At 43.4% G+C, this 27,720-nt stretch overlaps 1 protein-coding gene across 2 annotated transcripts; it reads left to right on the top strand.

The window, feature by feature from the left end:
• Positions 1 to 5,269: 5,269 nt before the first annotated feature.
• On the top strand, positions 5,270 to 27,644 carry ANXA13 (annexin A13). Of its 2 annotated transcripts, XM_054167394.1 has the most exons (12): positions 5,270 to 5,284; positions 6,905 to 6,979; positions 14,625 to 14,703; positions 17,023 to 17,117; positions 19,609 to 19,779; positions 20,472 to 20,505; positions 20,592 to 20,671; positions 22,880 to 22,948; positions 23,167 to 23,268; positions 25,096 to 25,171; positions 25,996 to 26,108; positions 27,326 to 27,644. In XM_054167394.1, the coding sequence occupies exons 1-12, from the start codon at positions 5,270 to 5,272 to the stop codon at positions 27,443 to 27,445; spliced, it is 1,029 nt and encodes a 342-aa protein (XP_054023369.1). In that variant the 3' UTR covers positions 27,446 to 27,644. The 2 variants fall into 2 exon arrangements, with proteins under 2 accessions (XP_054023369.1, XP_009904070.1); XM_009905768.2 differs by lacking the exon at positions 6,905 to 6,979.
• The last annotated feature ends 76 nt before the right edge of the window (positions 27,645 to 27,720 follow it).

Here is a 27,720-nt window from a genome sequence, read left to right on the forward strand (position 1 = left end):
TGGCAGCCGGGGCTGGCTGCGGGCCGGCGTGGTGGCTGCGCATGCGCGCGGTGGCTGGGCAGGGGACGCCGGCGGTGTGTCTCCCTGCCTGGGCCCGGCAGAGTCACTCGCCTCTTTCCCCGGCTTGACGGCGCGGCGAGGTTTCGGTCGTTTTCGATGAACTGCTGCGCTGCAGGCGGAGGTGGGGGCTTGTCGCAGCAAGCAGCTGCAGCAAGAGGAGTATGGAAGCTCGGCGCATCCTCTGGTGCTACACCAGCCGTATCGCGCAGGCACTTGTGCCTTGAGAAGGTTATCCTTCGCCTCGGCTGCTTCTCTCGTGCAGCAACGCAGCCGTCCATGGGCTGAGACAGACGGAGAGCAGATCCAGCTTTAAAATACTTCTTTAAAATACTTTCGTTGCGTGCTTGGTTCATTTTAACATTAGATTCCTAGCGCAGTTCATTATACACCCGGACAAATTGTCAGAGACCCCTGGATCTCCGCGGTCTTTTCCAACCTGCTTGATTCTATGAGTCTGTTACTTATTTTTTGGGGCTGTTATCCTGCATAGTCTACTAACCTTGGAGAAGTGGTGACAGCTAAAAGGGGACCAACAGCAGTATAAAGAAACGGTGCTCTGTTATCTTCTAATAGGTCACCAGGGAACGACAGATCCAGTTCTCCTTCAGTGTCACTGATGTCTTTAGAATCCCACTTCTATGCCCCTGCAGCCACAAGGCATCATCTGCCAGATGTGCCCCCTGGTGCCCACATGCAGAGATTCTTGGAGCTGAGGAGATAGTGGTCAGCTCACATGAGCTCGAGTCTCAGATAAAGCCTTTCTGCTCATATCACTGGTGGGATTCAGTCCAGCAACACTCAGAGCCTGTGAATCTGACCTCTTCCCTCAAATCATTTAACCCAGTTGTTAGGTTTCTTAGGAGCCCTTCTTTGTCACACCCTACAATAGTTTATAAATAAACTATGAAGAGTCATTAGTGAGAAACCTCATTTGCCTTGCCCATTTCCACATAAACCAGATGGTACAGGTCTTTGACTGGTACCATCTGTTTGCTTTTTGTGTCAGTAATTAGACACACCTCTCGATAGGGCAGGACTTTTTTTTTATTCTTGAATGGCTCTGAGGTAAATTATCTTGTTAGTGGCACCACCACTTAAATGATCCTTGTAGTAAGACACAGACATGAGAATTCACAAGCTGAGAATTTGGGTGCTCAGGATAACAGTAATGTATGCAGTATTCCATTATAGTCTTACCAGCCGCCTCAGACTTTTCAGTGATAGCACTGGCAAGAGGGAAATAAAAATAAGACTATTAGAAAGAAACTATCACATAGGATAGACCTTCAGAGAGGCAGAATAATTGAGCAGAAGTGTGATTTTAGAAGCCACTAGTGAAAGCACTTTATTTTTAACAGGATTTTAAGTTAAGAAAGGATATCATTAAACAAAATTGCTTTCTGGATTTCAATCAGTTCCTCCTTGTTTAAAATCAGAAGTAGCAGCTTGGCTTCCTCTATTGATTTCCTCCATTTCTTGACACACAGGTGGATTCCAGCGTGTCCAACAAGCTAGATGGACTGGTGCAGGTCTGTCATTTTACTTTTCCCACCAAACAGTAGCTGGGGCTTGTCTACAAAGTAAAATACAGTGCCTGGGAAGAGCAAGCTGAGCTAAATCAGTGCAGCTCTCCTCTGAGTGAGCACCTGCACTGGGAAGTTGTAACAGGATTGCTTATTCACACTCCTTCCAGTCCTGGGTGGCTCGATCAGCTGCACACCACCTTCCCCAACACGTGAAGAGTATCTGCTCTCAGAGATGACCCTTGTCTCTTTCTCAGAAGTGATTTGTGCCGCACTCCTGAGCTGCTTTTCAAACTGGCAATTGTTGATCAGATCTTAGGACTAAATAGTTCCTAGGGAATTCATTCCTCAGAAATCATGGAGGTTTGCATGTCCAGGAGTGGGACAGTGACTTCCTTCGAGGACACTGACTTCCAACTGGAGACAAAGACTGGGTTTTATCTAAGTTTGTTGGTGGCCTGAATTGTCTATTCAGGTCTTCCATTCCAGTTTCAACCCCTTAGATTCATCTCCAAATTGGACATTTGAAAGCTTCGGTCCTTCTTTTGCGGTTTATCTCTGTAAGCGAATGTCTTGGTAAACTTGTTTGAAAATAGTTTGGTTCCTGGCAGTGCCCCATCAGTCTCTCAGCAACCCACTGCTCTTTTTGTCTGCTCTGGATATATCTCCATCTAGATATTGCTCAGGATTCTTCTGGTTGTCTCTGCTTTCTGCAAACTCACAACCTGACACAGGTTCACCGGCTATCAGCAGAGTTGAACAGGAATGCCAGTCACCACTGTTAAGAGCCATTTCACTGCTCATACCAATGCTTCAGTTAGGGCTGGTGAAGGCATCTATTCTGTTTGCTCATGTAATTCACAAGCTGAGTTTCTCTGTCACAAAGAAATCCAGGGAAATCTTTGTCTCTTCAGGGAAAGTTCTACCTCTTGCAGACAGGCAAAGCACCATCCTGCTCTCCAGGCATGGGGGCATGCTGCTGCCACGAATACCCTCTGCCAAAAGCACAAAGCTCAGCCTTACTTCTTACCTGTTACCACCTTGGTCCTTTATTATTTCACTGACTTTGCTAGAACAAAGATTTTCATTTCTTGTTCCATTTAGCCTAAATTAAAGGCCATCAAGTATAAGTGATACTGTGGTTGCTGTTAGTGCAAGGACTCACTTGATGGTCACCAGCAATGATTTCCAGAGCAGCACTGCAGTGTGTGGTGTTTCTTACCTGGCATAATATTTCATCTTCTTTTTGGGTTTTTGAATTCTCCATGCTCCACTTGTCAGAGGGGGATGTTTATAGGCACCCTTTGGTAAGCTCTTTGTATCTTTTCACCCTCTCTATCCAGCCTGTTTGATCTCACTGTGGCATAAAACCTGTTCCTCAGTCTTCCATCCTGTGGGCAGAAGGAGGAAGAAATAGTTTGATGTGGACTCCCTTCACAAGATACCAAGAGATGCTTCTATCTCATTGTCTGGGGTATGTCACCCACAGGAGTGCAATCTTCAGGTCTTTTGCAGCATATCAGTTCTGTTATTTACAGCACTGAAAAGTACCATAGCAGCCTTAGTTTTTGATAATTATGCAAACTTTCAAACTCCCAATACATAAGTCAATCAAATTGATCACTGAGAGAAACACATCGTTTCCTACTGCTACCCTGTTTGCATGTTTAGAGAGAACATTTGCCTGCCCACCAGATAAAGTATCACTCAATCTGCTGTTTGTTTTAAACCCTTACTGAGGTGCTCCTTCTGGACTGTTATATTTCACTCACAACCAGTAAAAGCAGTAGGATTGCCAGTCTGTATTTGAGCTTGGGATTTCCCTCTGGCCTTACAGAGTCCAGAGAAACCCTGCTGATTTTTTCTCTCCAGCTTTAGTGTTTCTTTTAATGTCAGTTGGGATGGCTTTATTCCCAAAAATATCATGAAAGAAGTGAATAGTTCTCAGCTCACTGAAGGTTTTGAAGATGCCTTTGAGACAATGATTTGCCACAAAGCACTGAATTGTGGATAAAATTCTTCATGCTTACATTTAACTTGCATGTGTTCAAACACTATAATCAAAGCTTATGATTTATTTTCAAGTGTGTTTGAATGGCAGTGAGGTCTTTGCAGGACAGTGCTATCAAAGCATTTTAAACCTAAAATTACTACAGCACTTTCAGTGATTTGCTTAAGTACCATGTACATACTTCTTTCCCCCTGAACTTCTATACTTTCAGATCTACTTGTTTTCTTCTCTTACTTTTCTCTGGGTGTCCTACCTGAGGTCTAAAGCACAGCCTTAGCTGGCTGCCAGGTGCCTGCTAAGCTCTTCTCTCACTCTCTCTCCTTAAAAGGACAGGAGGAGAAAATGAGATGAAAAAGCTTGTGGGTTGAGATAAAGACAGGGAGATAGTTCACCAGTTACTGTGATGGGCAAAACAGGCTTTGTTTAGGGAAATTCATTTACTTTCTTGCCAATTAAAAATAGAGTAGGATTGTGAGGAGCAAAGGCAAAGCTAAAACTACCACCAGCCCACCTTCTTCCAAGGCTCAAAAATAGAGCAGGATTGTGAGGAACAAAGACAAAACTAAACCCACCACCAGCCCACCTTCTTCCAAGGCTCAAAAATAGAGCAGGATTGTGAGGAACAAAGACCAAACTAAAACTACTATCAGCCAACCTTCTTCCAAGGCTCAACTTCACAACTTCATTTCAAATTTTTCTACCTCCTTCCCTAAGTGGTGCAGGGAGGCAGGGAATGGGGGTTGCAGTCAGTCCATAATACTTTGTCTCTGCTGCTACTTCTTCCTCTTGTTCCTCCCCTTCTCCAGCGTGAGCTCCTTTCTCCATGGGTCCACAGGTCCTGCCTGAAACCTGGTCATCCATGCTCTGCAGGTGGATATCTGCTCCGCTCTTAACTTCCATGGGCTGCAGGGATTCAGTCTGCATCACCATGGTCTTCACCACCTGCTGCAGGAGAATCTCTGCTGAAGTGCCTGGAGCACCTCATCCCCCTCCTTCCTCACTGGGAGTGTTTCACATTTTTCTCATTCCTCTGTCACAGCTGCTGTGCAGTATTTTTTACCCTTTCTTAAACACATTATCACAGAGACACCACCAACAGTGTGTTTTGCCTCTGTCTAGCATAGGGGCAGCCCCCAAGCTCCCAATTTTTACTCACAGAGCCCACCCTGCAGGTCCCCCACTACCAGAACCTTGTTACATAAACCCAATAAAACCACTGAGGTTCTGTTTAAAATATATTGTAGGAGCAAAATATTAAATACCACTAAGTCCCATAAGATCTGGGATAAATTCTTCAGAGGAGGGACCACTCCTTCTCAGATGTTTGGAAAACTCCCATTGGAGACTACCATAGCTATATGTTTGAAATCAATCATTGTGATATAACAATTAGATAAATTAGCATGTGTCATCTCGAGGCTTATACCCTGAAATCCTTGTTTTCCTTGGAGAAACCAGCCAACAGGATGTGATGTGAGATAGTGGGGATAATAAAGCCACCATGGAATGGTGAGCATGCCCCACCTTGAAATGACTAGAATTTAAATAATGTCAGTAGTTATTGATTAACCCAGGGTTGGGTAGGATTTAGCTGCTCTAGTAAAAGTTGACTACTCCACCTGAATGCTTATTTTACTGAAGAGCAGAAGAGTTGCATCTTCCACACTTGGGCTAAATGGGGGGTTCACAGGTAAGTAATTCGCTCATTTGGATTGCCAAGGATGTAACAATTTTCTGGGTTTGGCTTTGCTCCTTTTGTATTTTAAATGCTGTGTAATACAGCTGCAGATATAGGTTTAACCTCAGAATCTACTTTAAGTGTGGGTAGGAAGCTTGTACGTGGTTGGTAACATGGCTTAATTGCAATACAGGAATAATGAAATGTATTGTAACTGACAGATTCTGACTGGTTTAACACTCATGGCTTTGAGAGAATGAAATTATGTCATGGGAAAACTACTTTTAATTTATCAAATTTGTGTTGGAACATTCTGAACACCAAAGCAATTCTCTAAATATAGAGGGAAAAATTCCCAGAGGCCAACACTTTGAAAATTTGGCTAAGTTTATCTCTGACAAGTAGAGACAGGAGTAAGCTCCAAGTGTGGTGCTCACAGAAACACCTGACTAAAACCCAGGTGGAAGGATTTGCTGCATCAAATTGCTGTATGAATTTTGATTGAGACAACTCTGGCTAGCATGTGGGTATTTAATAATTAATAACTAACTTGGCATGAAGATATTTAACCTCAAAACAACCTGATTTGTCAAAAAGTTGTCATTGTAGTTGTGTGTGGATGATCAGTGCTTCTGAAAATTAAGTAGCTTGTGCTGAAGTAGTTGGTAGGTTTTAGCTCCCGTTTTGAAACCAGTGGCTAAAAGGCAATATTTATTCAGCAACATATTTTTCTCCTTGAGTGCTGAAAACCTGTGGTTTACAGGATGTATCAAGAAAAGACAGCCTGTTTGCTGCTGCAGACTGATGTTTCTCTAAGATTTGTATCATTTTATTACCTGACTATTTTTTAATTCAGATTCAGCAAGGCCTTGAGAGTTGCTGAATATGTGCTGCTTTTGGACCAGCTCTCCAGGATCTTTCCTTTGTCAGACAGAGCAAGATGGCTTGTACCATGTGTGCAAACCTTCGGCTACTACGCCAAGGAGCTTAGCAGCTCCTTCCTGTGAAAGGGTCCCATTCCCTCATCATTTTGTGGCCTTGATGTGTGCAGGGGAGGAAATTCTTTTTGTCCTTTGCATAGGAAACAAGGCCAAGAAAGCTTCTGCTGCACAGTCCCATGTGTCCACATAAGTGCACATCACAGGGTTGTCAGCAGGCATCTCCTGAGGGTCCTGACCCTGGAGATCCTTTCACTGGACAGTGTACTGACTGCAGTATAAACCAAGCATATTCAGCTTAGATTTAAAGTAACCGGTTGAGGTCTATCTGTGACAAGAGAGATCACCGCACTGCATCTCAGGCAGCTCAATACTGGACTATGTAACCTGGATCTAGGTGCAGCATGCCAGAGTTGGACTGTAGGCTTCAGTGGGAAGAGGTGTGACCCTTCACTGCAAGAGAATCTCGTAATTCAGCCCATGACTCACCTGGGAACTGCATCATTCGGTGTTTGCCCTTAGAAAATTAGAGGTAATCTTGGAGAAATGCCCACATCTGTATCAGAGAACCAGTTCTGGAACAGCCTGACCAATATTCAGTGTTCAGCTGCATTTTGTTCTTTTTCCTAACCTCGTGTTTTGCAACCCTAGGTTGATGAGTGTCTTCTTTATATATTGTTTTCTAAACCTCCAGAGCAAGTCTTACAATCTCACAGAGGATATACGGAAACCAGCCATAGGGAGTACCAGTTTGTCAGCAGATGAGCCAGTAAGCACTTTATTTAACCAAGGATGAAAGGGGCACCACGCTGTTGCAGCACATGTTGCTGTGGGTTCTGGTGGCTGTGAAAGCCCTGCAGTGCACAAAGGCAACTTCTCTTTCAAGGTCAAGACTGGCACTGGAAAGCTGGGTAAAACTGGGGGTGTTTCATTCTGTTGAGTACTGCATCTTCCCAAAATTTTGCCTGCTTTGACATTTCAGAAGTGAATTTACTTATTTATTTGTTTTTAAATAGACCTGCTTCTGTTGGGAGAAAGATCAGATTAATTATCCATGTTAAATGAAGCATTTTAGTCAGCTAAAGGGATTTCAATTATTTTTGTTTTAAATGAATTTGTCACTGAAAGCTAAGCAATGTTAAACCAAAGCAAAACAAAACAACAACAACAAAAACCCAAACAAAAAAACCCCACCAACAACATTCCATAACAAGGATGTTACATTGGGATGGTTTTTAGCTTTATCAAAATGTCTCATTGTGAACGTGTTCATTTGAACAAATGTTTAACACAACAGTAATTGCTTTCAGCAAAACAGATTTCCAACCAGCTCTGAAATGTGCCTGTCTCATGGACACTGAGCCCTTGATTAAGAGCTGCACTTGATCATAGAATCAATAAGGTTGGAAAAGACCTCAAAGATCATCAAGTCCAACCTGTGATGCAGTATTACAGCTCCAAATCTGCCTATTTCCACACAGCTTTTGCTCTCTGGACTCGATCCAGCCCCTTTCACTACAAAGGTTTTGACTGCACATTACATTCTTAGAGATGTAAAGTGTAATTATTTTCTCTGCAGTCTGACTTCAGCCTTATTTGTATTTCTGCTGTTTTTCAAATCACCACAAGTAGAATCAGTCCGCCTGCAAATCTGGGTAGCTGCTTTGCTGTAAGCAAGGTGCTTTTGAGACATTTTGGGAATAGCAGCACTGGCTTTGATGATGTGATGGTTTGAGAAGTTTGATTGATTTTGACTTTTGTGAAAGCCTGTCATTGTGGGTTTTTTTTTAACCTTCTGCCTATCAAGACTCCAAGAATAATTTCCATGCATTGTTTTGTTGTCCTCTGTGATGTTTGTGCATTGAATTGATCTGGAAAGTGGGAGTGTTCTTTACTTTTAATTTAAATAGCTTTTTGAGAATCTCTGGGACACCTTTGAGTTTCACCTTATCATTGTAAAGCAGCCCAAACCTTTTGTCAGGGAGGAGTCTGTAATGCAAGGAGGTGAGGGGAGCAGGTTGTCATGGGCCTGATGGATTGAGAATGCTAAGGTTAAAAAGTAAGTGTAACCTGGAGAACATTTCTGCCTGAGGAGTCCTTCTGGGGATAAGCTCACAGACATGACATGTGTTGCCTAAGGGCATTTCTATCATTGTAGAAATGTTTTCTTAGTACAAGTATTTCTTATCACAGTGTGATTTTGTTATCACAAAGCTCAGCAATTGCTGTTTGTTTCTTTCCCTGGCAGACCAATATTCACTGACAGTCGATTCTTGTTTAGTCCCTGGCCATAAGCCCACAATCAGCAGAAGGCAGAAATGCCTTCTTGTTTAGCTACCCACCACTTGGGAAGAGCTGTGGCAGATCCTTTTTGTTTCCATGGTCCCCTTCTATGCAGGGTATATGCTGTTTCTTTTAGGTCTTAGGATGTCCTGTGACAGCAGCTGTGGTAGGTGTTAACAAGCATCTACCCTCGAAGGTCTTTTCCAACCTGGTTTATTCTATTCTACCTATTAAAGTTTTATGATGTGTTTGGGGAGGAGAGAAAAGACCTATCTGAAGCATCAAACAGTCATTACATTTCTATTTTACATAATGTAACCAGGTCAAAAAAATTACTATGCTTTACAAATCTGGACTCTAATATTCTTCTTTGTATGCAACACTTTTAGTAAATTCTATCAAATTCTGTTGTTACTATCCAGAGAAATTACTCTGCCTGTATTGCTGACTATGGCTACTGACAAGCCATGGACTGAGGACTGCTGCTCTGGGTGACTTGGCTGCCATGGGAGTATGTTGAGGTTTCCTCCACCCTGTGAGGCAGAAAGGAGTTAGGCACAGAAACCTGCAAGTTCAGTAGATGCAGCTGGTTCGTCAAACACTAAACATGTAATACCTCTATAGTAACAGCTCTTCTATCTGTCTGTGGATATAGAGAGAGTCTTTAGATAATACATCTTGCAGAGAAATGTTTGAAAAGCAATGAAGTGACCAAAGAGAGAAACATGTCATCTTGGGACTTTCCTAATGGGGTGCAACATCCTTCTTCTTCTTTTTCCACAATTCAGCTTTAGAACACATGACAGAGTCAAAATGATGTTCCCTAAGATCATGTCCATGTTTTTCAGCCCTGCTTAGGCATACTCAAGTCTTGTTAGCTTGCATGCTGGCATACACAATCATTTACTTTGCTTCCAGCAATGTTAAATTAACAAAACTCTTTGCAGGTCTTAGCTAAGGTAGAAAATGTAAACTTTTTTATAAGATAGAAGAACGCTTAAGCTAGTGATGTATCAAGTGTGCAAGTCAGATAGTTGATATCTCAGCTGAAAAAGTGGCAGAATAAACTGATTTCCAATGATTTTACTTATCCCTAATGGCCCAGCATACAAAATGTTTTCCAACCAGGTATTTCCAAGCAGGTGAATAAAATAAAAGTAAACAAGTCCACCCCCAGCATAATAGAGAATTATTCCAGACATGGAGTTCTGTGTTTGTCCTGTGTGAATAAAGCTGCTTGTTTGCCATTTTTTGTTGCAAGAGAAGTATTGAAAGGAAGTGATGTGAGGCATCACTCACCACTAGATGCAGGCATGATGTCTCTGGAGGTTTCTAGCATCCTTTCCTGCCTCAGTGTTGGCTACCACACCAGGGAAGTCAGGTTCCTGTCAATCCTGTTTCACCTCTGCCAGCTCCATGCAGATGTCAGGTGTTCTGGCACATCTCAAAAGCAGCTGTATTTAAGCAGATGAATTGAGACCCCTGGAAATGAAAGCTGATCGTTTGTAACTTTGGCCTTCCCACCACACAGTGGTAGTTAACTGTGATTTTAAATGTACTCCACATGAAGAAGTTTCACAAGCCACAAGAGGATTTTGACACTTTAAACTGGACAATGTAAAATTCAGCCATGAGACAACCCCTTCCAAACATTTTTGGTTTTTTTTTCCTCTTCTTTATGGACTTCTTTATCCTGGTGATGAACATAGAATCATAGAATCAGTCAGGGTTGGAAGGGACCACGAGGATCATCTAGTTCCAACCCCTCTGCCATAGGCAGGGACACCTCACACTAGATCAGGCTGGCCAGAGCCTTATCCAGCTTGGTCTTAAACTCCTCCAGGGATGGGGCCTCAACCACCTGAATAAACATGAATAACATGAATAAATTGAGTGGTTAAAAAATTAGCCATAAGCTATTATGGGATGATATAGTAACAGATAATTAGAAACAGGGGGTATGTTGTAGGATAGAGCTGGTTTTAATGTTGCAGTTTAAATAACTGAGCAATTACCTTCACTGTTGACACTTGTTTATAACAGGAAAAAGTAAATGCAACTCATTCTATTAGGGTCTTGTTGTCACTGTAGTTTTAGTCTCAGATGCAGAAAATAGTGTCACTTGCACACCTCAGTTTGGAATGTCACCGAGTCATTGCAAATACTGTTGAGCAATGAAGGCTAATCTCTATGCTTTATATGTATTGCATTATCCAGTACAAGCTTCATATAGAAATTGTTTTGTTCTAGACAGCAACAGACTGTCCAGCAACAAGGTAGCCTGACAGTGCACACTGCTGTCAGACAGCTGTTAGACCTAAAATAGCCCTAAGGATTTGGGAGAGTGACAGCCTGTCTGGCAGATGGCAGATGCCATTCAGAGAGGCTGTTACCATTCTCTGAGCAGTCAAGGAAGCAGATGGCAATTTTCCAGTTACATATTGTAGATGACTGAGAAAATTGCTCAAACAACCAAAAAAATGATAGGTATCTTTTACAAAACAGCAGAGGAAACCTTGTGGTCAAAAGGACACAGGTAATCCTTAAGGCACTTGCCAATTGTCATGTGTCAAAAAGGTATTTATGAACTCCACCTTTTTATTACCATAACACAGACCCTGGGGCTTGTTGATACTGCCCCACTGCCAACATGCTGCAGCTGTTTGCTTCTGTTTGTTATTAAACATTAGCACCCATCTACTTTCACCTGTGTGCTAAAAGTCTTTACATGTCATATAAAATCCTACCTGAATGATTGAGCCAAACTATTTGAGTTTCACTGAAGAAGAATGTGCAGAAGAATATCTTCCTATGCTGCAGGGATGATAGGAGATGGTGAACCCACCATCCATCAATGACCAGATACTGTCTCCACTGAATTTCCCAGTTAGATGAGACCCAACCTCGCTTCCCAGTCTATGCCCTTTGTTCCTTTTGCTTCTCCATTACATGAAAAAGCTTTAATATTTGGAACTTTTTCTCTTGGCAGTGACTCTACACCAAAATGAAATAGGCATTATCTGCTTTTCTGCCTTTCTGATTGATGGTCTGGAGCTTTCTGAGCAAGTCACCCTTTTATCTCCCAGGAATGTTTGCAGTCTCAGGTCAGGCTGGCTCATGCAACCAGGAATAGGGCTGTGCCAGTGTCCCAGGGCCTTGCTGCCACAGAAAGCAGCCACACATAACCAGGTTCCATTGCCAGCCTGTCCCTGGTCCCTCATCAATCCAATGGCAAATACAGGGGCTGCTGGTGGAGGAGTGATGATCTTCCTGTCAGTCCTGAGAGAGCTCTCCTATCCACAGCTCTGAGCTGTGCAGTAACGTATTTCCAGGTTCTTTGCCATCTGTGAGGGAGGTATGTTGCTTGTCAGGGAGGTCAGAAGCTGAAATGGCTTTTTCTCCTCTCTTTTGATGTGACTATTCCTGTTATGCTAATACTTTCTGCTATGATCCCAACAGTGATCCAGTTCAAAGGGGCTTAAGGTAGCATTAAGTATTGAAAATACTTAGTGACACTATTGATGAAGTACAAATATGTAGCATCATGGTTTTGGTCTGCATTTGGAAGTAGATCACAACCAAACTACAGCAACCTACTCCCATGCTTGTGCTTGTGTTTCGTCCTTACACAAAAAAATGCATGGAAATAAGTGAAGAGATTTGGGCTGGTTGTCACTAAGGCTGTCCCTTTGGGTGGGAGTTCAGGCTTTGTTCTGCTAACAGGATAATATCCTGACAAGGTGGGATGTACCAGAAGAGTAAAATCACAAGATCTAATAGGACATCCTTTCCCCCCCTCCCCCATTCGGTACTGTTAGTCTACTTAACATTGGATTTGCATTGCATTATAGCTCATTAAGGGTCTCTGCCAGGGTAAATAATTAATCTTGAGTACATGTACATTGATAAAAGTTTAATCATGTAGGTGCTGATTTGCCAAAAGCTGTCTTCCAAGACTGAAGTATATTGGATACAATTTAACTAATGAGATGAACACTCCAGTCTGTTGTTTATTATGCTAACAAGATGACTGGGTGGTTTGGAACATTTCTTGGAAGACAGAGAAAATAAATTTTCCTCTCCACACAGAAGAGGAATAGAGAAAACCATAGAACTGGAAGGCATCTTGAGATATCAGATCACTTATCCGCTGCCTAAAGCAAAATCAGCTCTGCTCACACCAGTCCTGACATCTTTAGCAGTGCTGAGCTGGAAGGAGAAGTGGTTCATTAGTTGGAGAAGAGGCTCCCTGAAGGTCTTTCAGTTGGTGACTCAGTGACTGTGCAGAGTGAGAAATGAGAACTCTCACCAGGTCCCACAGCCTTTGATTTGTGATGGCTTTTCAAACATTCTGCCTTGTCTGGCTGGCTTTTCTACATTCCTGCGCTCGCCTTTGGGACACTATGGATTGGGGCTTGGCTTCCTGAAGAAACAAGATGCATGACCCTGCAGTATGTATATATGTTACCCTAGCTAAAAGTATTTGAATCTACTAGAGATTTTTTTGGATTAATTTACCAGCACTATGTTAGTCTCAAAATTATTAGTTGCCTGCTAATTTCCTGGAGAAGAGAGAGACTGTATTAGAAATCCCCTGAACAAAAGTCTTAGACGTGAGCTCAACCCTTATAAGACACCAGAGAATCTACAGTGATGAATCATTATGCCTGTGCCCATTACAGGAATTGCTGCTTCTGCAGCAGGCAGTAGAGGCATCCAAATCAGCCAGACAGGAAGTGTAAATCTGTGGGAAACCAAGCAGAGATGTTCCTGGTGCTTCTGGTGTTTCTGCTTGGTAGAAGGGAAAGCTCAGATTGTTGCACGTGGAACTGGTTTCTGTCATTCTTTTTAAAACTTTAATTTTCTCTATTGCATTTTTGTGAACATAATGAAATATATGTTAAGAATAAGAAAATGGTGAAATTGTTGTGGTGTGATTCTATTGCCCACCTCCAGTAACCATTGGTGATGCCCTCAGGTGCTTAAGGCATCCACACCAGGTGGAGAGATTCAGGTCGTACTCACTCATCACGCAGGTCTCTCAGTGCAGGAGAGCACTCATTTCTGACAACCCAGTGGGCAGCTTACCCTGGAACACCTCTAATGGGACCAGCTATCTATGTTTGTAAAACTGCCCTGGATATCATAGCCCTTAATTAACAGCTACCAACATGGCAAAGCAGCCCTGCAAAGCAAGTAGCCTGATCCACTTGTAATTTGAATGGAAATGCCAAAGCATTTGCAGTGCCCATTTAGAGCCCCAGAGTCCATGGCATGCATGGAGTTCTACTTGATTTAGGAGCCTAGGACCTGGTTTCCAGTATTAGTGTAGTGTTTAGGCATTTTAAAGATTTGTTTCATGATATGACAGGGGCTGAAAATCACATTGCTGACCTCCTGGTCTCAGATGGTTCTCCCATCGTCTAGGAAGAGCAGAACAGAGTGTGTTCCAGCATTTCAGCCCTTGTGATTCACAGCTTGTCAGATGAGTAGGAACAGACACAGTTTTCTGTTTACATTGACATGCCCAGGCTGTAAACCGCTGCTGTGGCTCTGGACTTTGAATTATTATCCCAAATAGCTCAAGGTAACCATATGTACTATTTTGCTCCCCCCCAACCCCCAAACATTTACAACTACCAGCTTTAGCATGTTCTACATCTACAATTATCTTGTATCTATGAATGCATCGATGCAAGAAAGGTTTGCAGTTTTTATTCAGCTGATTGGGATGGGAATCTAGTACTGCAGAGATGAGGCCTGATTCTGCAGGCAGCAGATAAGGCATTTATGTCAGCCTGTTGTCAAAGCACTGCAAACAAATAATGTTTGATCTGGCATGGAAATGCCTAGTATGAAGTGATCACCTTTAAATTATTTTTAATAAGCCTGAACTGGCAGAACAAAGTCATGCAGGATCAGCAGCATGTGTCATGTGGTGACAACTGTTTGTCAATCCATTCTAGGAGCCCTAGTGATAGATTACAGTCTTTCAGCAAAGCCCAGTGTGAATGTCTCAATTGAGATGGTGTGAACAAAGACAAAGCAAGAACCTGGCCCAAAGTGCTGTGTTTCAGGAAGACTAATGCAAAATTGTTTCCCATGTACCTGTTGTGCCTCTGTTTTCCTAGTCAACCAACAAACACCATCGTCATGGTTTTGATGCAGACCGAGATGCCAAGAAAATACATAGTGCCTGCAAAGGAGCAGGTAAGAAAGCTCTGGGTTTTCATTAAAAGGGCAATATTGTAATTTACATAAACTTAGGACAAATCCAATTTTCTAACTGATTTCCAGCAATCTTTATGCTTTCCATCACTTGCTGACTCAAAGAACATGCACACCCATGAAGCTTTTTCTGATTTAAGATAAATAGGAAGGGAAGCAAGCTTGTTTCTCAAAGCCTGGTAAGATCTAGTTTATTAATTGCTTGGCCCCAGGGGATTGGGGTAAACATATCTGCTTCCTGAAACAGCAACATCAAACTACCAAGACTGCCACAGGGTCCAGCTAGTCATGCCTCCAAGGAGCAGTAAAAAACCTTACCTCCCCCACATGTTCATCAGAGCCTACTGCAGCTCCATCAGCTGAAAGGAAATACGATGCTTTCAGCTGCCTCAGTGTTTTTTTACCAAAAATACTGTCTCCCACCATCTTCTAAGGTAGTTTGGAGTAAGCTCACTGACTGCAAGTGTTCATGGGATCCTCAGGTCCATGGAGAGGACAATGTCCAGCAAAGGAAGAACATCCAGGTGGCATGCAAGTCTGATACGTTATTAATTCACTCCATGCGTTTGCACAGTAGATGTGTATTTAAGCATTTCTTCCTGGTGTAGCACTGACATTCAGAATCAGATAGGTCAGTGCTGTTCCTGTCCTATCAGCTGAGCCCCCTTAAGACAGTTCCCCAAAGGACTCTCCTACGGAGGGTTTGACCCCAGTTTGTCAGATAGGAATGATTTTCCTTCTAAAGTTGGACCATCTGTTCTGCTGTTATTATAAGCAGGAAGATCTGGACAAGATGCCTTAAACTCATCCTGTACGTACCTGCTGGTGATTTGTAGGAATGAAAATGCATCAGCTGCTGCTGCTGCTGCTGAGTGCCAGTAGAATTTGTAATTTTATCCTTTGCACTGGTAGCTCTTTGGAAACCCTTGCTAGTCCCTGCTCCTGAGAGCCTGAGACGAGGTATGGCACAAAGCCCAGTAGGTGAACATAACAGATTAGAAGAGCACAAGGAGAGCATGGGGCACTGTCCACCAGCATGACATGCACACATCAGCAAGCCTGCTGTACAGCTTGATGCCTTTGATCTGCCATCTTTGTACACTCTGGGCATTTTGGCAGTGCACATCACATGCAGGGTCATAGGTCTCTCCTGACACAATTCTCCATTACAGACCTTGTACAGTGAAGAAATAATACCCGAGGCAAGCTGCTGGCCTTTGGATGGAGGTGCACCAGGACATGTGTTAATGCAACTCTACTGCATCTTCTGGGCACCCAAGGAACATCTTTCTGGTGCTGGCCCTTTAGCCACAAACATAACAAATGCCTTCCAGCAGTTTTATTTATTGCAAACATCTGAGAAAAATACAAGAACATTGCCTTTAGTAAGCTGCATCCACCCATTGCAGAACTTACAGCTAAAAGCTGCCTGAGGGCTTTCTCCTGAAGTCAGGTTGCATGTTCAGATCCCCTATGGGCCCCTGTAAGATGCAGCTGCTGTGGTGCCCATCACCAGGATAGCCCATGCTCCCACTTCACTCTCACTTACTTTTGCCAAGCAAAACAGCATCATCCGAGACTCAGACCATGAAGGCTGGTGTCTGCTCCTCTCCTTGAGTCCATTTAGAATAGAATAGAGTAGAGTAGAGTAGAGTAGAGTAGAGTAGAGTAGAGTAGAGTAGAGTAAAATAGAATAGAATAGAATAGAATAGAATAGAATAGAATAGAATAGAATAGAATAGACGAGGTTGGAAGAGACCTTCAAGAAGAATAGGATAGGATAGGATAGGATAGGATAGGATAGGATAGGATAGGATAGGATAGGATAGGATAGGATAGGATAGGATAGGATAGGATAGGATAGACAAGACCAGGTTGGAAGAGACCTTTGAGGTCATCGTGTCCAACCCATCATCCAACACCATCTAATCAGCTAAACCATGGCACCAAGCACCCCACCAAGTCTCCTTCTAAACACCTCCAGTGTTCCAGTGCTCCCTGGGCAGCCCATTCCAATGGGCAATCACTCTCTGATTGTTGTGCAAAGCACAACTCAGTTTGTACAGGCTGTGGGTTAATGAAGCTGATTTAACCACATCTTCACTTCTGCCAGCCTCTCACCCCACTCCATCGATTCAGTTGTGCTGGCTCAAGCATTTGCATGCTTAATCTGGATCTGATGGCTGAGCCCTTGGCACTACTCAAACAAGCAATCTTCTTCCCTTTTCAGATCTCATTTTCTTTCTGCCTGCTGAATTGGATTACTGATTAAATAATTTCTGTACCCAATGTCTTTTTCAGGAACTGATGAAAAGAAAATCATTGAAGTCTTGTCGAATCGAACTTCGGAGCAGAGACAGCAAATAAAACAGAAGTATAAGGCTCTGTATAACAAGGTATTCAGAAATAGATGGCCTCTCAGTTTCAAACCACATGCCAGCTACAAATACAGCCCAAAGACCTTCGAAGGCATCAAGGGTGCAGTGGATTTAAAGACACCAGTTAGTTTATGATACAGCAGTTCATTTTATATCCAAAACTACCAATCATAATTGAAATCTTAGGCCTCAGAGTCTTCTTGAAATCAGTCTTCACCAGATCAGAGCATTTTAATTGCAGCTGGGAGAGCTAGAAAATAATTCATCACTTAAATGTAAAATATTTCAGTTTCTTTCCAGCTTCAGCACATTCAGAGAAAGAAAGCAGTTTAAAAGGGAAATTTTAAGTCAGAACCTTCCCAGACCAGATGCAAATTCAGAGGAACTATTTGATGTCATATCATTACATTTTGTTTGAGTTTAGTAGAAGTAGTATTGATTTCTTCCAGTGATGAAGTAGAACAGGTTGTAAAACTAAGAAGTCTCTTTGGGCAGTTGATTTCTGGAAGAGGAAAACACAGACTGCCTTAAAGGTTTTTGCACGTAGGAAAAATCAGACCTCCAGTATATTGTTTAGGTAAACAGCTGAATCCTACACAGCATATCACTGTGAGGTGATCACTGGAGGTTTTTAGGAGGAGACTTGATGGGGTGCTTGGTGCCGTGGGTTAGTTGTTTGGGCGGTGTTGGATTGGTTGATGGGTTGGACGCGATGATCTTGAAGGTCTCTTCCAACCTGGTTTATTCTATGTATTCTATGTATTCTATATTATTATTTTGCCATTTCCTTAATATCTGTTACTCATTAGTCACTAATCAGTCTTTATAAGGCAGCACTTGAAAGCCTTTTATGTGTAAAACTTATAGCAAGTATGATAAAGATTTTGATTACATAAATACTACTGTGTCTAGTTCTGGGCCCCTCAGTTTAGGAAAGATGTTGAGTTGCTGGAGTGTGTCCAGAGAAGGGCAACAAAACTGGGGAGGGGTTTGGAGCACAAGCCCTATGAGGAGAGGCTAAGGGAGCTGGGGTTGCTTAGCCTGGAGAAGAAGAGGCTCAGGGAAGACCTTATTGCCCTCTACAACTACCTGAAGGGAGGTTGTAGACAGGTGGGGGGTTGGTCTCTTCTCCCAGGCAACCAGCACCAGAACAAGAGGACAGAGTCTCAAGCTGTGCCAGGGGAGGTTTAGGCTGGATGTTAGGAAGAAGTTCTTCACAGAAAGAGTCATTTGCCATTGGAATGTGCTGCCCAGGGAGGTGGTGGAGTCACCATCACTGGAGGTGTTTAGGAAGAGACTGGATGGGGTGCCTGGTGCCATAGTTTAGTTGATTAGATAGTGCTGGATGATAGTTTGGACTTGATGATCTTGAAGGTCTTTTCCAACCTGGTTTATTCTATTCTATTCTATGCTATGCTATGCTATGCTATGCTATGCTATGCTATGCTATGCTATGCTATGCTATGCTATGCTATGCTATGCTGTGCTATGCTATTCTGTGCTATGCTATTCTATGCTATTCTATGCTAGTCTATTCTATTGACTTAGTTCTATCATGAGAATGAGCAAGAATAGGCATTAGCAATGTGCAAACTCCATGAAACATCTCAGTTACATCAGCAGCCCTTCTTGCTTGTCAGGGCAGCCTGAATTTCTTAGGAAGGAGCTCTAAGTTTCACTATTCCATTCTCCTGCTGCTCCAGGAAGCAAGGTTCCTGGTGTGCGAGTTGAAGCCGCTCCAACACCGATGTCAGCCTCTGGCTTGAACAGATTGACTACTCACTTGTGATTGTGTAACAGAGTACTTCAGAACAATGGATTCAGAGCTGGGCTTCTCATTTGTTGTCCTGAACTTGCCAAGTACTTCCCATACTACAGGAAATGTTAACTGCAAGATAGAGCTTCAAATAAATCATCAGTAGGCATCACTCTCAGCATACATACACTAGCTACTTCTTCTCCAAGGTCTTATGAAGTTTTTAATTAAGTAGGTCATACTGCAGAAGGCTGGGGTTGCTTGGGTTTGGGTCTCTTTTTTGGTGGAAATAATACTGATTGCATAGCACCAAAGCACTTTGTAGAACGTTGTTGCTTTTTCCAGGAAGTCAATTTTAACCAAAAACTGAAGAGATGTTCAGTAAATTTTGTTCCTTCTGTTGCAGCTCTTTCAGAAGAGGAAGTTTCTGCACTGTGTTTCAAAGTGAAGTCTCCTGTTAAGGTCTTAAAGATGCTAGTTTCCATTTATTTAAACAAGTCAGTTAAGGTCTTAAAGATGCTAGTTTCCATTTATTTAAACAAGTCAGAACTGGGCTATTGTCAGCTGGTATTTGAAGATGGGAAAAGAATTTCTTTCAAGGTGAAACAAACAACAACAAAAAAAGAATAAGGAATTTATTTTCCCTTTTCAGTACAGGAGCAGCTTTGAAATCATGAAATCCCCTGAAACAAATTAAGAAATCCCCAAATCCTGCCTCAGGTTTTGTGCTAACCCTTCCAACTATCCCCACAGGACATGGAAGAGGTCCTGAAGGGAGACCTGAGTGGGAATTTCGAAAAGGCTGTGCTGGCTCTGTTGGACCTGCCCTGCGAGTATGAAGCCCGAGAGCTTCGAAAGGCAATGAAGGGTGCTGGGACAGATGAGTCACTGCTAATTGAGATTCTCTGCACACGAAACAATAAGGTTGGGACACCATGAGTGACCTTCCTTAGGTAGCAGGACAAAGAGCCTGCCAAGAGCATCCTCCCAGGAGGAGAAGGAGGGTTGAGACCAGCAGCCACGGGTGAGCTGGCTGTTGTCAGTGGTTGCAGCAGTAATGTTACCATACTGGAGCTGAAGTTGCTTGCAGGAGTTAAGGGAAATAAAATTAAAATTCCTTTCTTACTCCTACTCATCTCTCTCATGGATGGCATAAAGACAACACTCATGACAGAGAAATCCCTAGGTGCCAGTTAAAGGCATGTTTGGCACTGCTCTGACCATTCAGAGATGGTTCCCACTACGTATGGGAATGTGGTCCTCTTCCAAAATCCCCTAAGCACATGGCAGGGGGTTTGGAACTAGATGATCCTTGTGGTCCCTTCCAACCCTGACTGATACTATGATACTATGATAAGTGAGAGCAGCAGGACACCTGCAGAAGTCAGGTATCCTTTGAAATGCTGTACTAAACTGGGCTGGGTTTCAGCCATGTCTCTGTGAGTTCCAACATGAGTGGAGAATTGGAATTTGGTTTCTCACGCTCCCGTGCCTGCTTTGCCTCAACAACAGGGGTGTGATACTGACTTTCTAGGATTCTGTTTGCTTGTTTATTTATTTATTTTCCAAGCATTTCCCCCTTATTTACTAAATAGATGCATTTTTTTCCCCCCTAGGAAATTGTGAACATAAAGGAGGCATACAAACGGCGTAAGTAGTATTGACTTTCCAACACCTTCATTTAAAGCCTTTATCACTGGGTGAGCACTCACAGGTTTGGTTTTTTTTCTCCACAGTCTTCGACAGGGATCTAGAGTCTGATGTTAAAAGTGACACAAGTGGCTCTCTAAGGAAGATACTAGTCACTGTGCTCGAGGTAAGGCTAGGGGCTTTTCTCTTATGCAGCCACCTGCCAGAGATACTTCCTTTTCTCTGTCCTGTCTCCCTTGAGTAATCATATTAGCTGGTATTTATAATAATGTGATTATGGTATGTGATATAATAATGACTTAATTAGAGTAAGAAAAAGGCATCCTTCAGTATAAGAGCCTTCTTTGGCTTTAGCTTTTTAATATTGAAGAAGGACATTGAGACATTTGAATGTGTCCAGAGAAGGCCAACAAGGCTGGGGAGAGGTCTTGAGCACAGCCCTATGAGGCTGAGGGAGCTGGGATTGTTTAGCCTGGAGAAGAGGAGGCTCAGGGGAGACCTTATTGCTCTCTACAACTACCTGAAGGGAGGTTGTAGCCAGGAGGGGGTTGGTCTCTTCTCCCAGGCAGGCAACCAGCACCAGAACAAGAGGATACAGTCTCAAGCTGCACCAGGGGAAGTTTAGGCTCGAGGTGAGGAGAAAGTTCTTCACAGAGAGAGTTGTTAGGCATTGGAATGGGCTGCCCAGGGAGGTGGTGGAGTCACCATCCCTGGAGGTGTTCAAGAGGGGATTAGACATGGCACTTGGTGCCATGGTTTAGACATGAGGTCTGTGGTGACAGGTTGGACTTGACAATCTCTGAGGTCTCTTCCAACCTTGGTGATACTGTGATATAAAATTTTCATTTATCAAGTCAGAAGGAATTGTAAAAACTTCTGTCACTTTGAAAACATTGGTTTGTTATTATTTGCACCATGGCAATGACTACAATACCCATTCAATGTCATGGCTACGTTATGCTGAGATCTGCTCCAAATCAGCGAAATCTGATTTCCATCGCAGCTGAGGACTTTACAGTTCAGGCAGGTACAGAACAAGTAAGAAAGAGACTGTTGTTGTGTTAGTTTTCCATTCTCACACACACACTCACAAGCATACTTGCCATTAGAGCACTTTTTCTTTTAAACCACCTACATGAAATAAAAATAGTTATTATTATCTCCCTACAGACATGGTATAACTGAGAGCAGGATCACACCTAGAAATGCAGTGCAGTGGCCAGTCTGATCAGATAGCCCTGAGAAATGAAAAGATTCAATAAATAGAAGACTCTTTAAAGCACTGTCACATCGCTGAGTACATCACAGTTAGATTTCCATTCTGGAAAGCAGTGAGGCAGCTCTCTTCAGCCTCTTGGGGTGTATTTTCAGGAGTGACAAATACATATGCTTAGTAGAAATACATATTTTTTTCAGTGATGAGTCCTTCCTAATTTCTGCCAGGAATGCTAACATTAGTGAATGCTCAAAGTATACAGTTTTGTCAGGAAAGTGTTTTGCAGTCACCGGGGCGTATCCAGCACCATACAAACCATTAGCATTTCACTGCAGGTGCTGGGAACCTTTTTGCAGTAGCTTATTGACAGCTACAGCAGCTGCTTTCCTAAGAAACGTTGTGGTTTGTGCCTGAGGTGCTGTATGTACCAGCAGCTCAGCCCTCCAGGGGTGAAAGCCAGAGGCTGTATTGGAGCCATCTGGCCCCAACTCAGTCTCCACTCCTCAGCTCTGTTCTCACCCCAACAGCTGGACATGCACAGTACCACTTCCTACCAGTGGAAAAAGAGCTGGAAAAAATGGCAGAAAGCAGAACCAAAGAAACAAACCAGGTGGGAAGGGACCTCTGGAGCTACTCCAGTCTGGCCTTCCGCAATGCAAGGCCAGCTCCAAACTCAGATGGGGTTCTGGTTTTGTTCCCTTCTCTGGACACATGCTGGGTGAGCAGGAACACCAGCGGGATGGCAAAAATTCTGCAGCCAAGGGGAACTGGAGGGGCTCCCTGCCGCAGGGGAGTATCCACACGGTACAGGCTAATGCTGTGCAGCTGCCAACCCCTGATAGTCCCTTCCTGCTCCAGAGGAAGCAGACAGCAATCTCATCAGGGTTCCAGCACGTAGCAAATTAAGCTGGGAGATAAACCCCACTGTACAGGCTTCACCTCAAAGCTAGCAAACCCAGGGAAGGTAGTGAAAGTGAACAGACTGCTCAAAGCTGTACCAGCCTCTCCCTGGGCCCCATTACCAGGCATTTGTCAGCAGATGGCAGCAAAACTATAACCAAAAACGTTTGTGAGGACCGCAGGGGAATCTTCTTTCCGCTAGGAAATGTAACCAGCGTTTTATCTGCTGTTCTTTTTGCTCGTGTGCTTTTTCTGTAGGCAACTCGAGACGAGACTCAGCAGGTCAATTCAGAGCTGGCTGAGCAAGATGCCACAGATCTGTATCAAGTAAGTGCAACTGTGGAAAAATCCCCATTAGCCCTGTGCTATGCAAGCAAGATCTGCCTGGAGGGTGATAAATGCACCAAGAATGGGGGTAGCAGCAGAATGAGGAGATGAGCAAGGGGGCCACAGATGAGTTTGGTAGATCAAGGGCCCTGGCTGAACTTTTGTCTATACTGTGAATAAACAAGTGCTTAAAAAAAAAATAACATGCAATCTTCAAGGCAGGAGAAGGACGCTGGGGAACAGAGGAGCTGGCTTTCAATGTGGTTTTAGCAAAAAGGAGCTATAGTCAGCTGAGAGCTACTTTTCAAGCCTATGAAAAGGTGAGTTACTTTATCCTGACATAGTTTACCAGCTCTGCAGTGACATCAAGCAGGCAATCCTTTCTTTGCCATTTTAAAGCTTCTTGAGTACTTTAATAATCTTGGGGGAAATTGTACACAATTCAATCCTGATCTTATGGAAGCTGTACCTGTTACTGGTGAAGAACCTATTTCCCTTCATAACCTACTCAACATCCAGACAAATAAATGTTGCAATGTTGTTTTCTTTCCAGAAGGACCAGCAAAGGGACAGGTTCACAAACTCCTGCCCTGAAGTTTTGCTTTTTTGGGTCTTTTCCTCTCCTTCTCCAAAGCAAAGCCTTGTGAGGTCTCTCCTCCTGATCTCCCTGCTTCACATGCTTTTATTGTCTGGGCAGAGGCACATCTCCAGCCTCTTCCTCCCTTCCCATGTTGGACAGACAGCCCGTGCAGGTATTTGGCTGTGCTCTACCCTGCCTCCAAACATAAGCCAAAGTAGGCAGCAGGATCCTGGCTGTCTGGTACTTCTCCCTGTGTCACCACCAAGGACATTTCACTCGTGCCCAGGCCTGGAGCTGACCTCCACTGAAACCTACCTCCTGGAAATTACCTGAGAAGGTCAAAGCAATGGGGAATCCAAGATCCTTCTGCCAGTGAAATGGAAACTCAGCAATTATATCTATTCTCAGGAGAAGATCTCCCCTACGGTCTCTTGATCACAGTCTTGCACTTTCCTAGGGTGACTCTGAGTTCATCAAATGACTATAAGCCTAGGCACTGGAGATGAAAAAACCTCCAGTCAAGGCCATATTTCAGTGTCAGCACAATAAGGAACCCATAGCTGGAAAAATGTTTGCGATTTAATCCAAGTTTTGGGTTGTTGCTGGCAGGAGAACAAACCCAGTCATTAACTGATACTCTCTCCCTCAAAGTAGCCCAAACATCAGGGGTTCAGTTAAATGCTCCAATAGCCAAGCTACCTTGGCTTTTTGATTCCTGAAGCCAAGTAGATGATCCACCACATCCTGCCTGGCTGTACTTGACGTAGAAGTGGGCCAAGATTAGAGCCATTCTAACATCAGTCCTCCTCTGCAGCTGGAAAGTAGGGCAAGATGCTAAACCAGGTTGAGAGTTTGCAAAACTGAAGTTTAAATCCTCAGAAGATACCCCTTGCTGCCTTGTACACATGATCTCCCAGGTCTGACCTAGAAGTCCACTAGTGTCTTGAACCATGCAGTGCCATCCTGATAAGCAAAACAGAGCAAAGCAAAAGCCTTTGAGGTTCATGAAGTTCACAAAAGTCTGGGTAAACTCTGTTTTGAAGTAGCAGTCTTTTTTTCCCCTCTCCTCCAGAACAATACCAAAACTCGGAAACAACTGCAGTGCTTGTAAACTTTCCCTGAGAACCCAAAGACAATAAGTGAGAAAAACTTCACAGGGCTGGTAAAGCTCCAAAAGTTACCTCATTTGTGTGGGAGCCATCCAGAGCCTTTGATAGAGGAGTTAGAGGAACATCAAACAGTTGCTCCTGAATAGAGGTCACTCAAGAAGAAGCTGCAGCTTCTTTGTCCTAGAAGCCCTCATTCATATACATGTGACCGTTTGGTGTAGATTATCCATGTATTAACCACTGGGCCTCACCTGGCTGCACACACCTTCTTCTCTTGGTTACAGTGGATCTGTGACTGCTTACACCAGAGAACCTCATATGCCCTCGAATCACTCTCTTGGAAAGGCTCTGAACTGGCCTTTTGCCGTTGGAGCCATGGCAAATGATGCTGGTTTTTCAGTAGTGGGATGGAGTGTGCAGACAGCAGATCTTACAGCTCCTTTTTGTTGTCCTGATAGGTGTATGGAAAGGAGATTGAAGAATCCATCAAAAGTGAGACATCTGGAGATCTGGAGAAGGCTTATCTTACTCTTGGTAAAGGAAAAATAAACCATGTATCAAGAGCTTTCTTTTCTAGTTGCGGCCATCATTTGCCATTGGTTGTTGGGGATCTGTGTATAGCCTGATGACAGCCATCCAGATAGCCTTCAACTGAACTGACATATCTGCCAGTAAAAGAAGAGACAGGTTTCAGCACTGGTTTGGACCTCTTGGTTTTAGAAATCAAACTGACTAGACACAGCTCCTCTCCACACAACTGAATTATTTGCCATCTCACACAAGGTGGCCTCCTCTAAGCTGCCCATGAGGCCATATCTGTAAAGCTCCAGCAAATGCCTGGGCATCCTCAGAAGTGTGCTAGCCAGCCACCACAAAACTGTACAGGGTCTGTGACAGCAATTCAGCACGGGGCATGAGTGACTGGTATTTAACCCTGTGCTCTGGTTAGCTTACTGGTATTGCTGTTATCCATCTGGATCTAGGTTCTCCCAAATCTTGCTCCTGTGAGCTGCAGAGTGAGCAACTACCCTAAGAATAGATGGGCAAGAGGAACTCCAGAGGGGCAAGTGCTCATTTTCATTCACTTGATCTTCACTGTGAAATGGCAGAGCACTCAGTTCTGATCATCTCACTGTGTAACACGCTTTCTTCATGGAGAAATGTACATCCCTGTTGAGATTCCAAGGTTTCTCCTTGCATACTGTTAAGGGACTAGGCACAGAATGAAAGCCCTTTTGTCTGACCATAAACTCTAGAAAGTTTCCTTTATTATTTCTTTATTTATTTCCTTCTCCTTGAAGATGTATCACAAAGTGTAAATATACCAGCTTAATGAAACCTCTTACTGTTTTCTCTAGTCAGCTGTGCCAAAGACTGCCCAGGTTACTTTGCTACACTTCTGCACAAATCAATGAAAGGAGCTGGGACTGATGAAGAGACCTTGATTCGCGTCCTTGTGACCAGGGCTGAGGTAGGGTACCCTGCAACCTGTAATACCTCACATCAGCTGTGGGAGAAATACAAATGGAGAGAGTGTGGAGTGAGTCCTGGCAGATCATGTGCTCAGTCAACCCCTTTCAGCCCAATGACATCAGTGGTCACACTCTGCTTTTGTACCCAGGCAACTCTAATTTTGATATTGCATCTATTTCTGTTTTCAAAAGAACTCAACCAGAAAGCATGAAGGCAATTTCAAGTGGAGTCAACTGTACCTAGCTAAAACTAACCCATGGGGAAGTCTGGCTCAAATAATATGTGTAAAAGAAAAATCCTAGTTAAGTAATGATAAAGCAGCAGTTCCCAAATTGGGAATTGCTTATAAACATATGTTGCCAATTCTTTCTGATGCCAGCTGTGAAAAACAGATGGGGAGGAGGGAAGGAAAAATAAAGAGCCAAAGGAGATAATTGTCATTTTTAAAAGCACAAAACTGCACTAGACATTTGAGATCTTAAACATAGTCTTTAAGTTTTCATTCCTTGTAAGCTGTGTAGGTTGTAACTCCAGTGCTCAGTCTTGGCATTGAGGAGGAGTTGTTCACAGGGACAAGCAGAGCCTAATTTCTCAATGATCAGCAGTGTGAGAAATTAGACTCCAGGACAGTGTCTCTGTTAAGACATGATCCAATCAAGATAACATATTAAACCCACAGTGATAAAGATCAGTCCCATGCTGCGGGTGCTTTTTCACAGGAAAGCTCAAGACAAGGCATTTAATTCTCAACACACACACAGAGCCCTGTACTAACCAAAAAATTACTTCTGTAGAACAAAACTCTCACTTGAGCACTCCTGGAAGTGCCTCTTTCCCTGCTTGCTACCATGGAGTAGCCTCAGAATCTTGTAGCAACCTGTGCAAATTTGTCTGGTACGAAGGCTGTGCCAGAACAGCACTGCTGAGCACCAGGCAGAGATGCCCCTGGCCCACCCCAGCATGGCTCTCCACACAGGCTCATACTGACCTCTTCACAGCTAGCATCCTCTCACCACACCATCTGACATGGGCTTACCTCAAATCCAAATGTTAAGCTGAAAGGCCTCCAAGATTTTTAAACCTCCTGCTTTCTCCTCTCCTCCTCCCACTGGGTGCGCTGGACTTTGGATCAGACCCCAGGAGTCTTTGTAGGAGCAGGGCATATTACTCCAAACACATCTCACTCTTCTAAAGAGGTTCTTGGTTTCTCCTCAGAGTGACCTGCCAGCAATAAAGGAGAGATTCCAGCAAATGTACAAGAAATCGTTAGCAGAAGCTGTCCGATCTGATACCTCTGGGGACTTCAGGAAGTTGCTGCTGGCTCTTTTGCACTAAAAAGCCATCAAGAATGAAGAGGCATGCTGAGCAGCCACCTCTTGATTAGTTTCCAAAATAGCATCCAAAAAATGTGGCATTAGTACTAAGAAATTTATTTTCTTTCCAACTGGGGTATGTGTTGCCAAGTAATGCTGGATGTGAGGTTTATGTTATGGCTATCTCACCAAATGTCCTTAAGCAATAAAGACATGTTGAAACAACCCTAAACCTAAATTGACCTCTTTGTGTTTGCTTATGTGGGGGAATCTTCTGCCATTGTTTCTTCTGGGTAT

Source organism: Dryobates pubescens, chromosome 14 (genome assembly GCF_014839835.1).
Source record: "Dryobates pubescens isolate bDryPub1 chromosome 14, bDryPub1.pri, whole genome shotgun sequence".
Classification (NCBI taxonomy): domain Eukaryota; kingdom Metazoa; phylum Chordata; class Aves; order Piciformes; family Picidae; genus Dryobates; species Dryobates pubescens.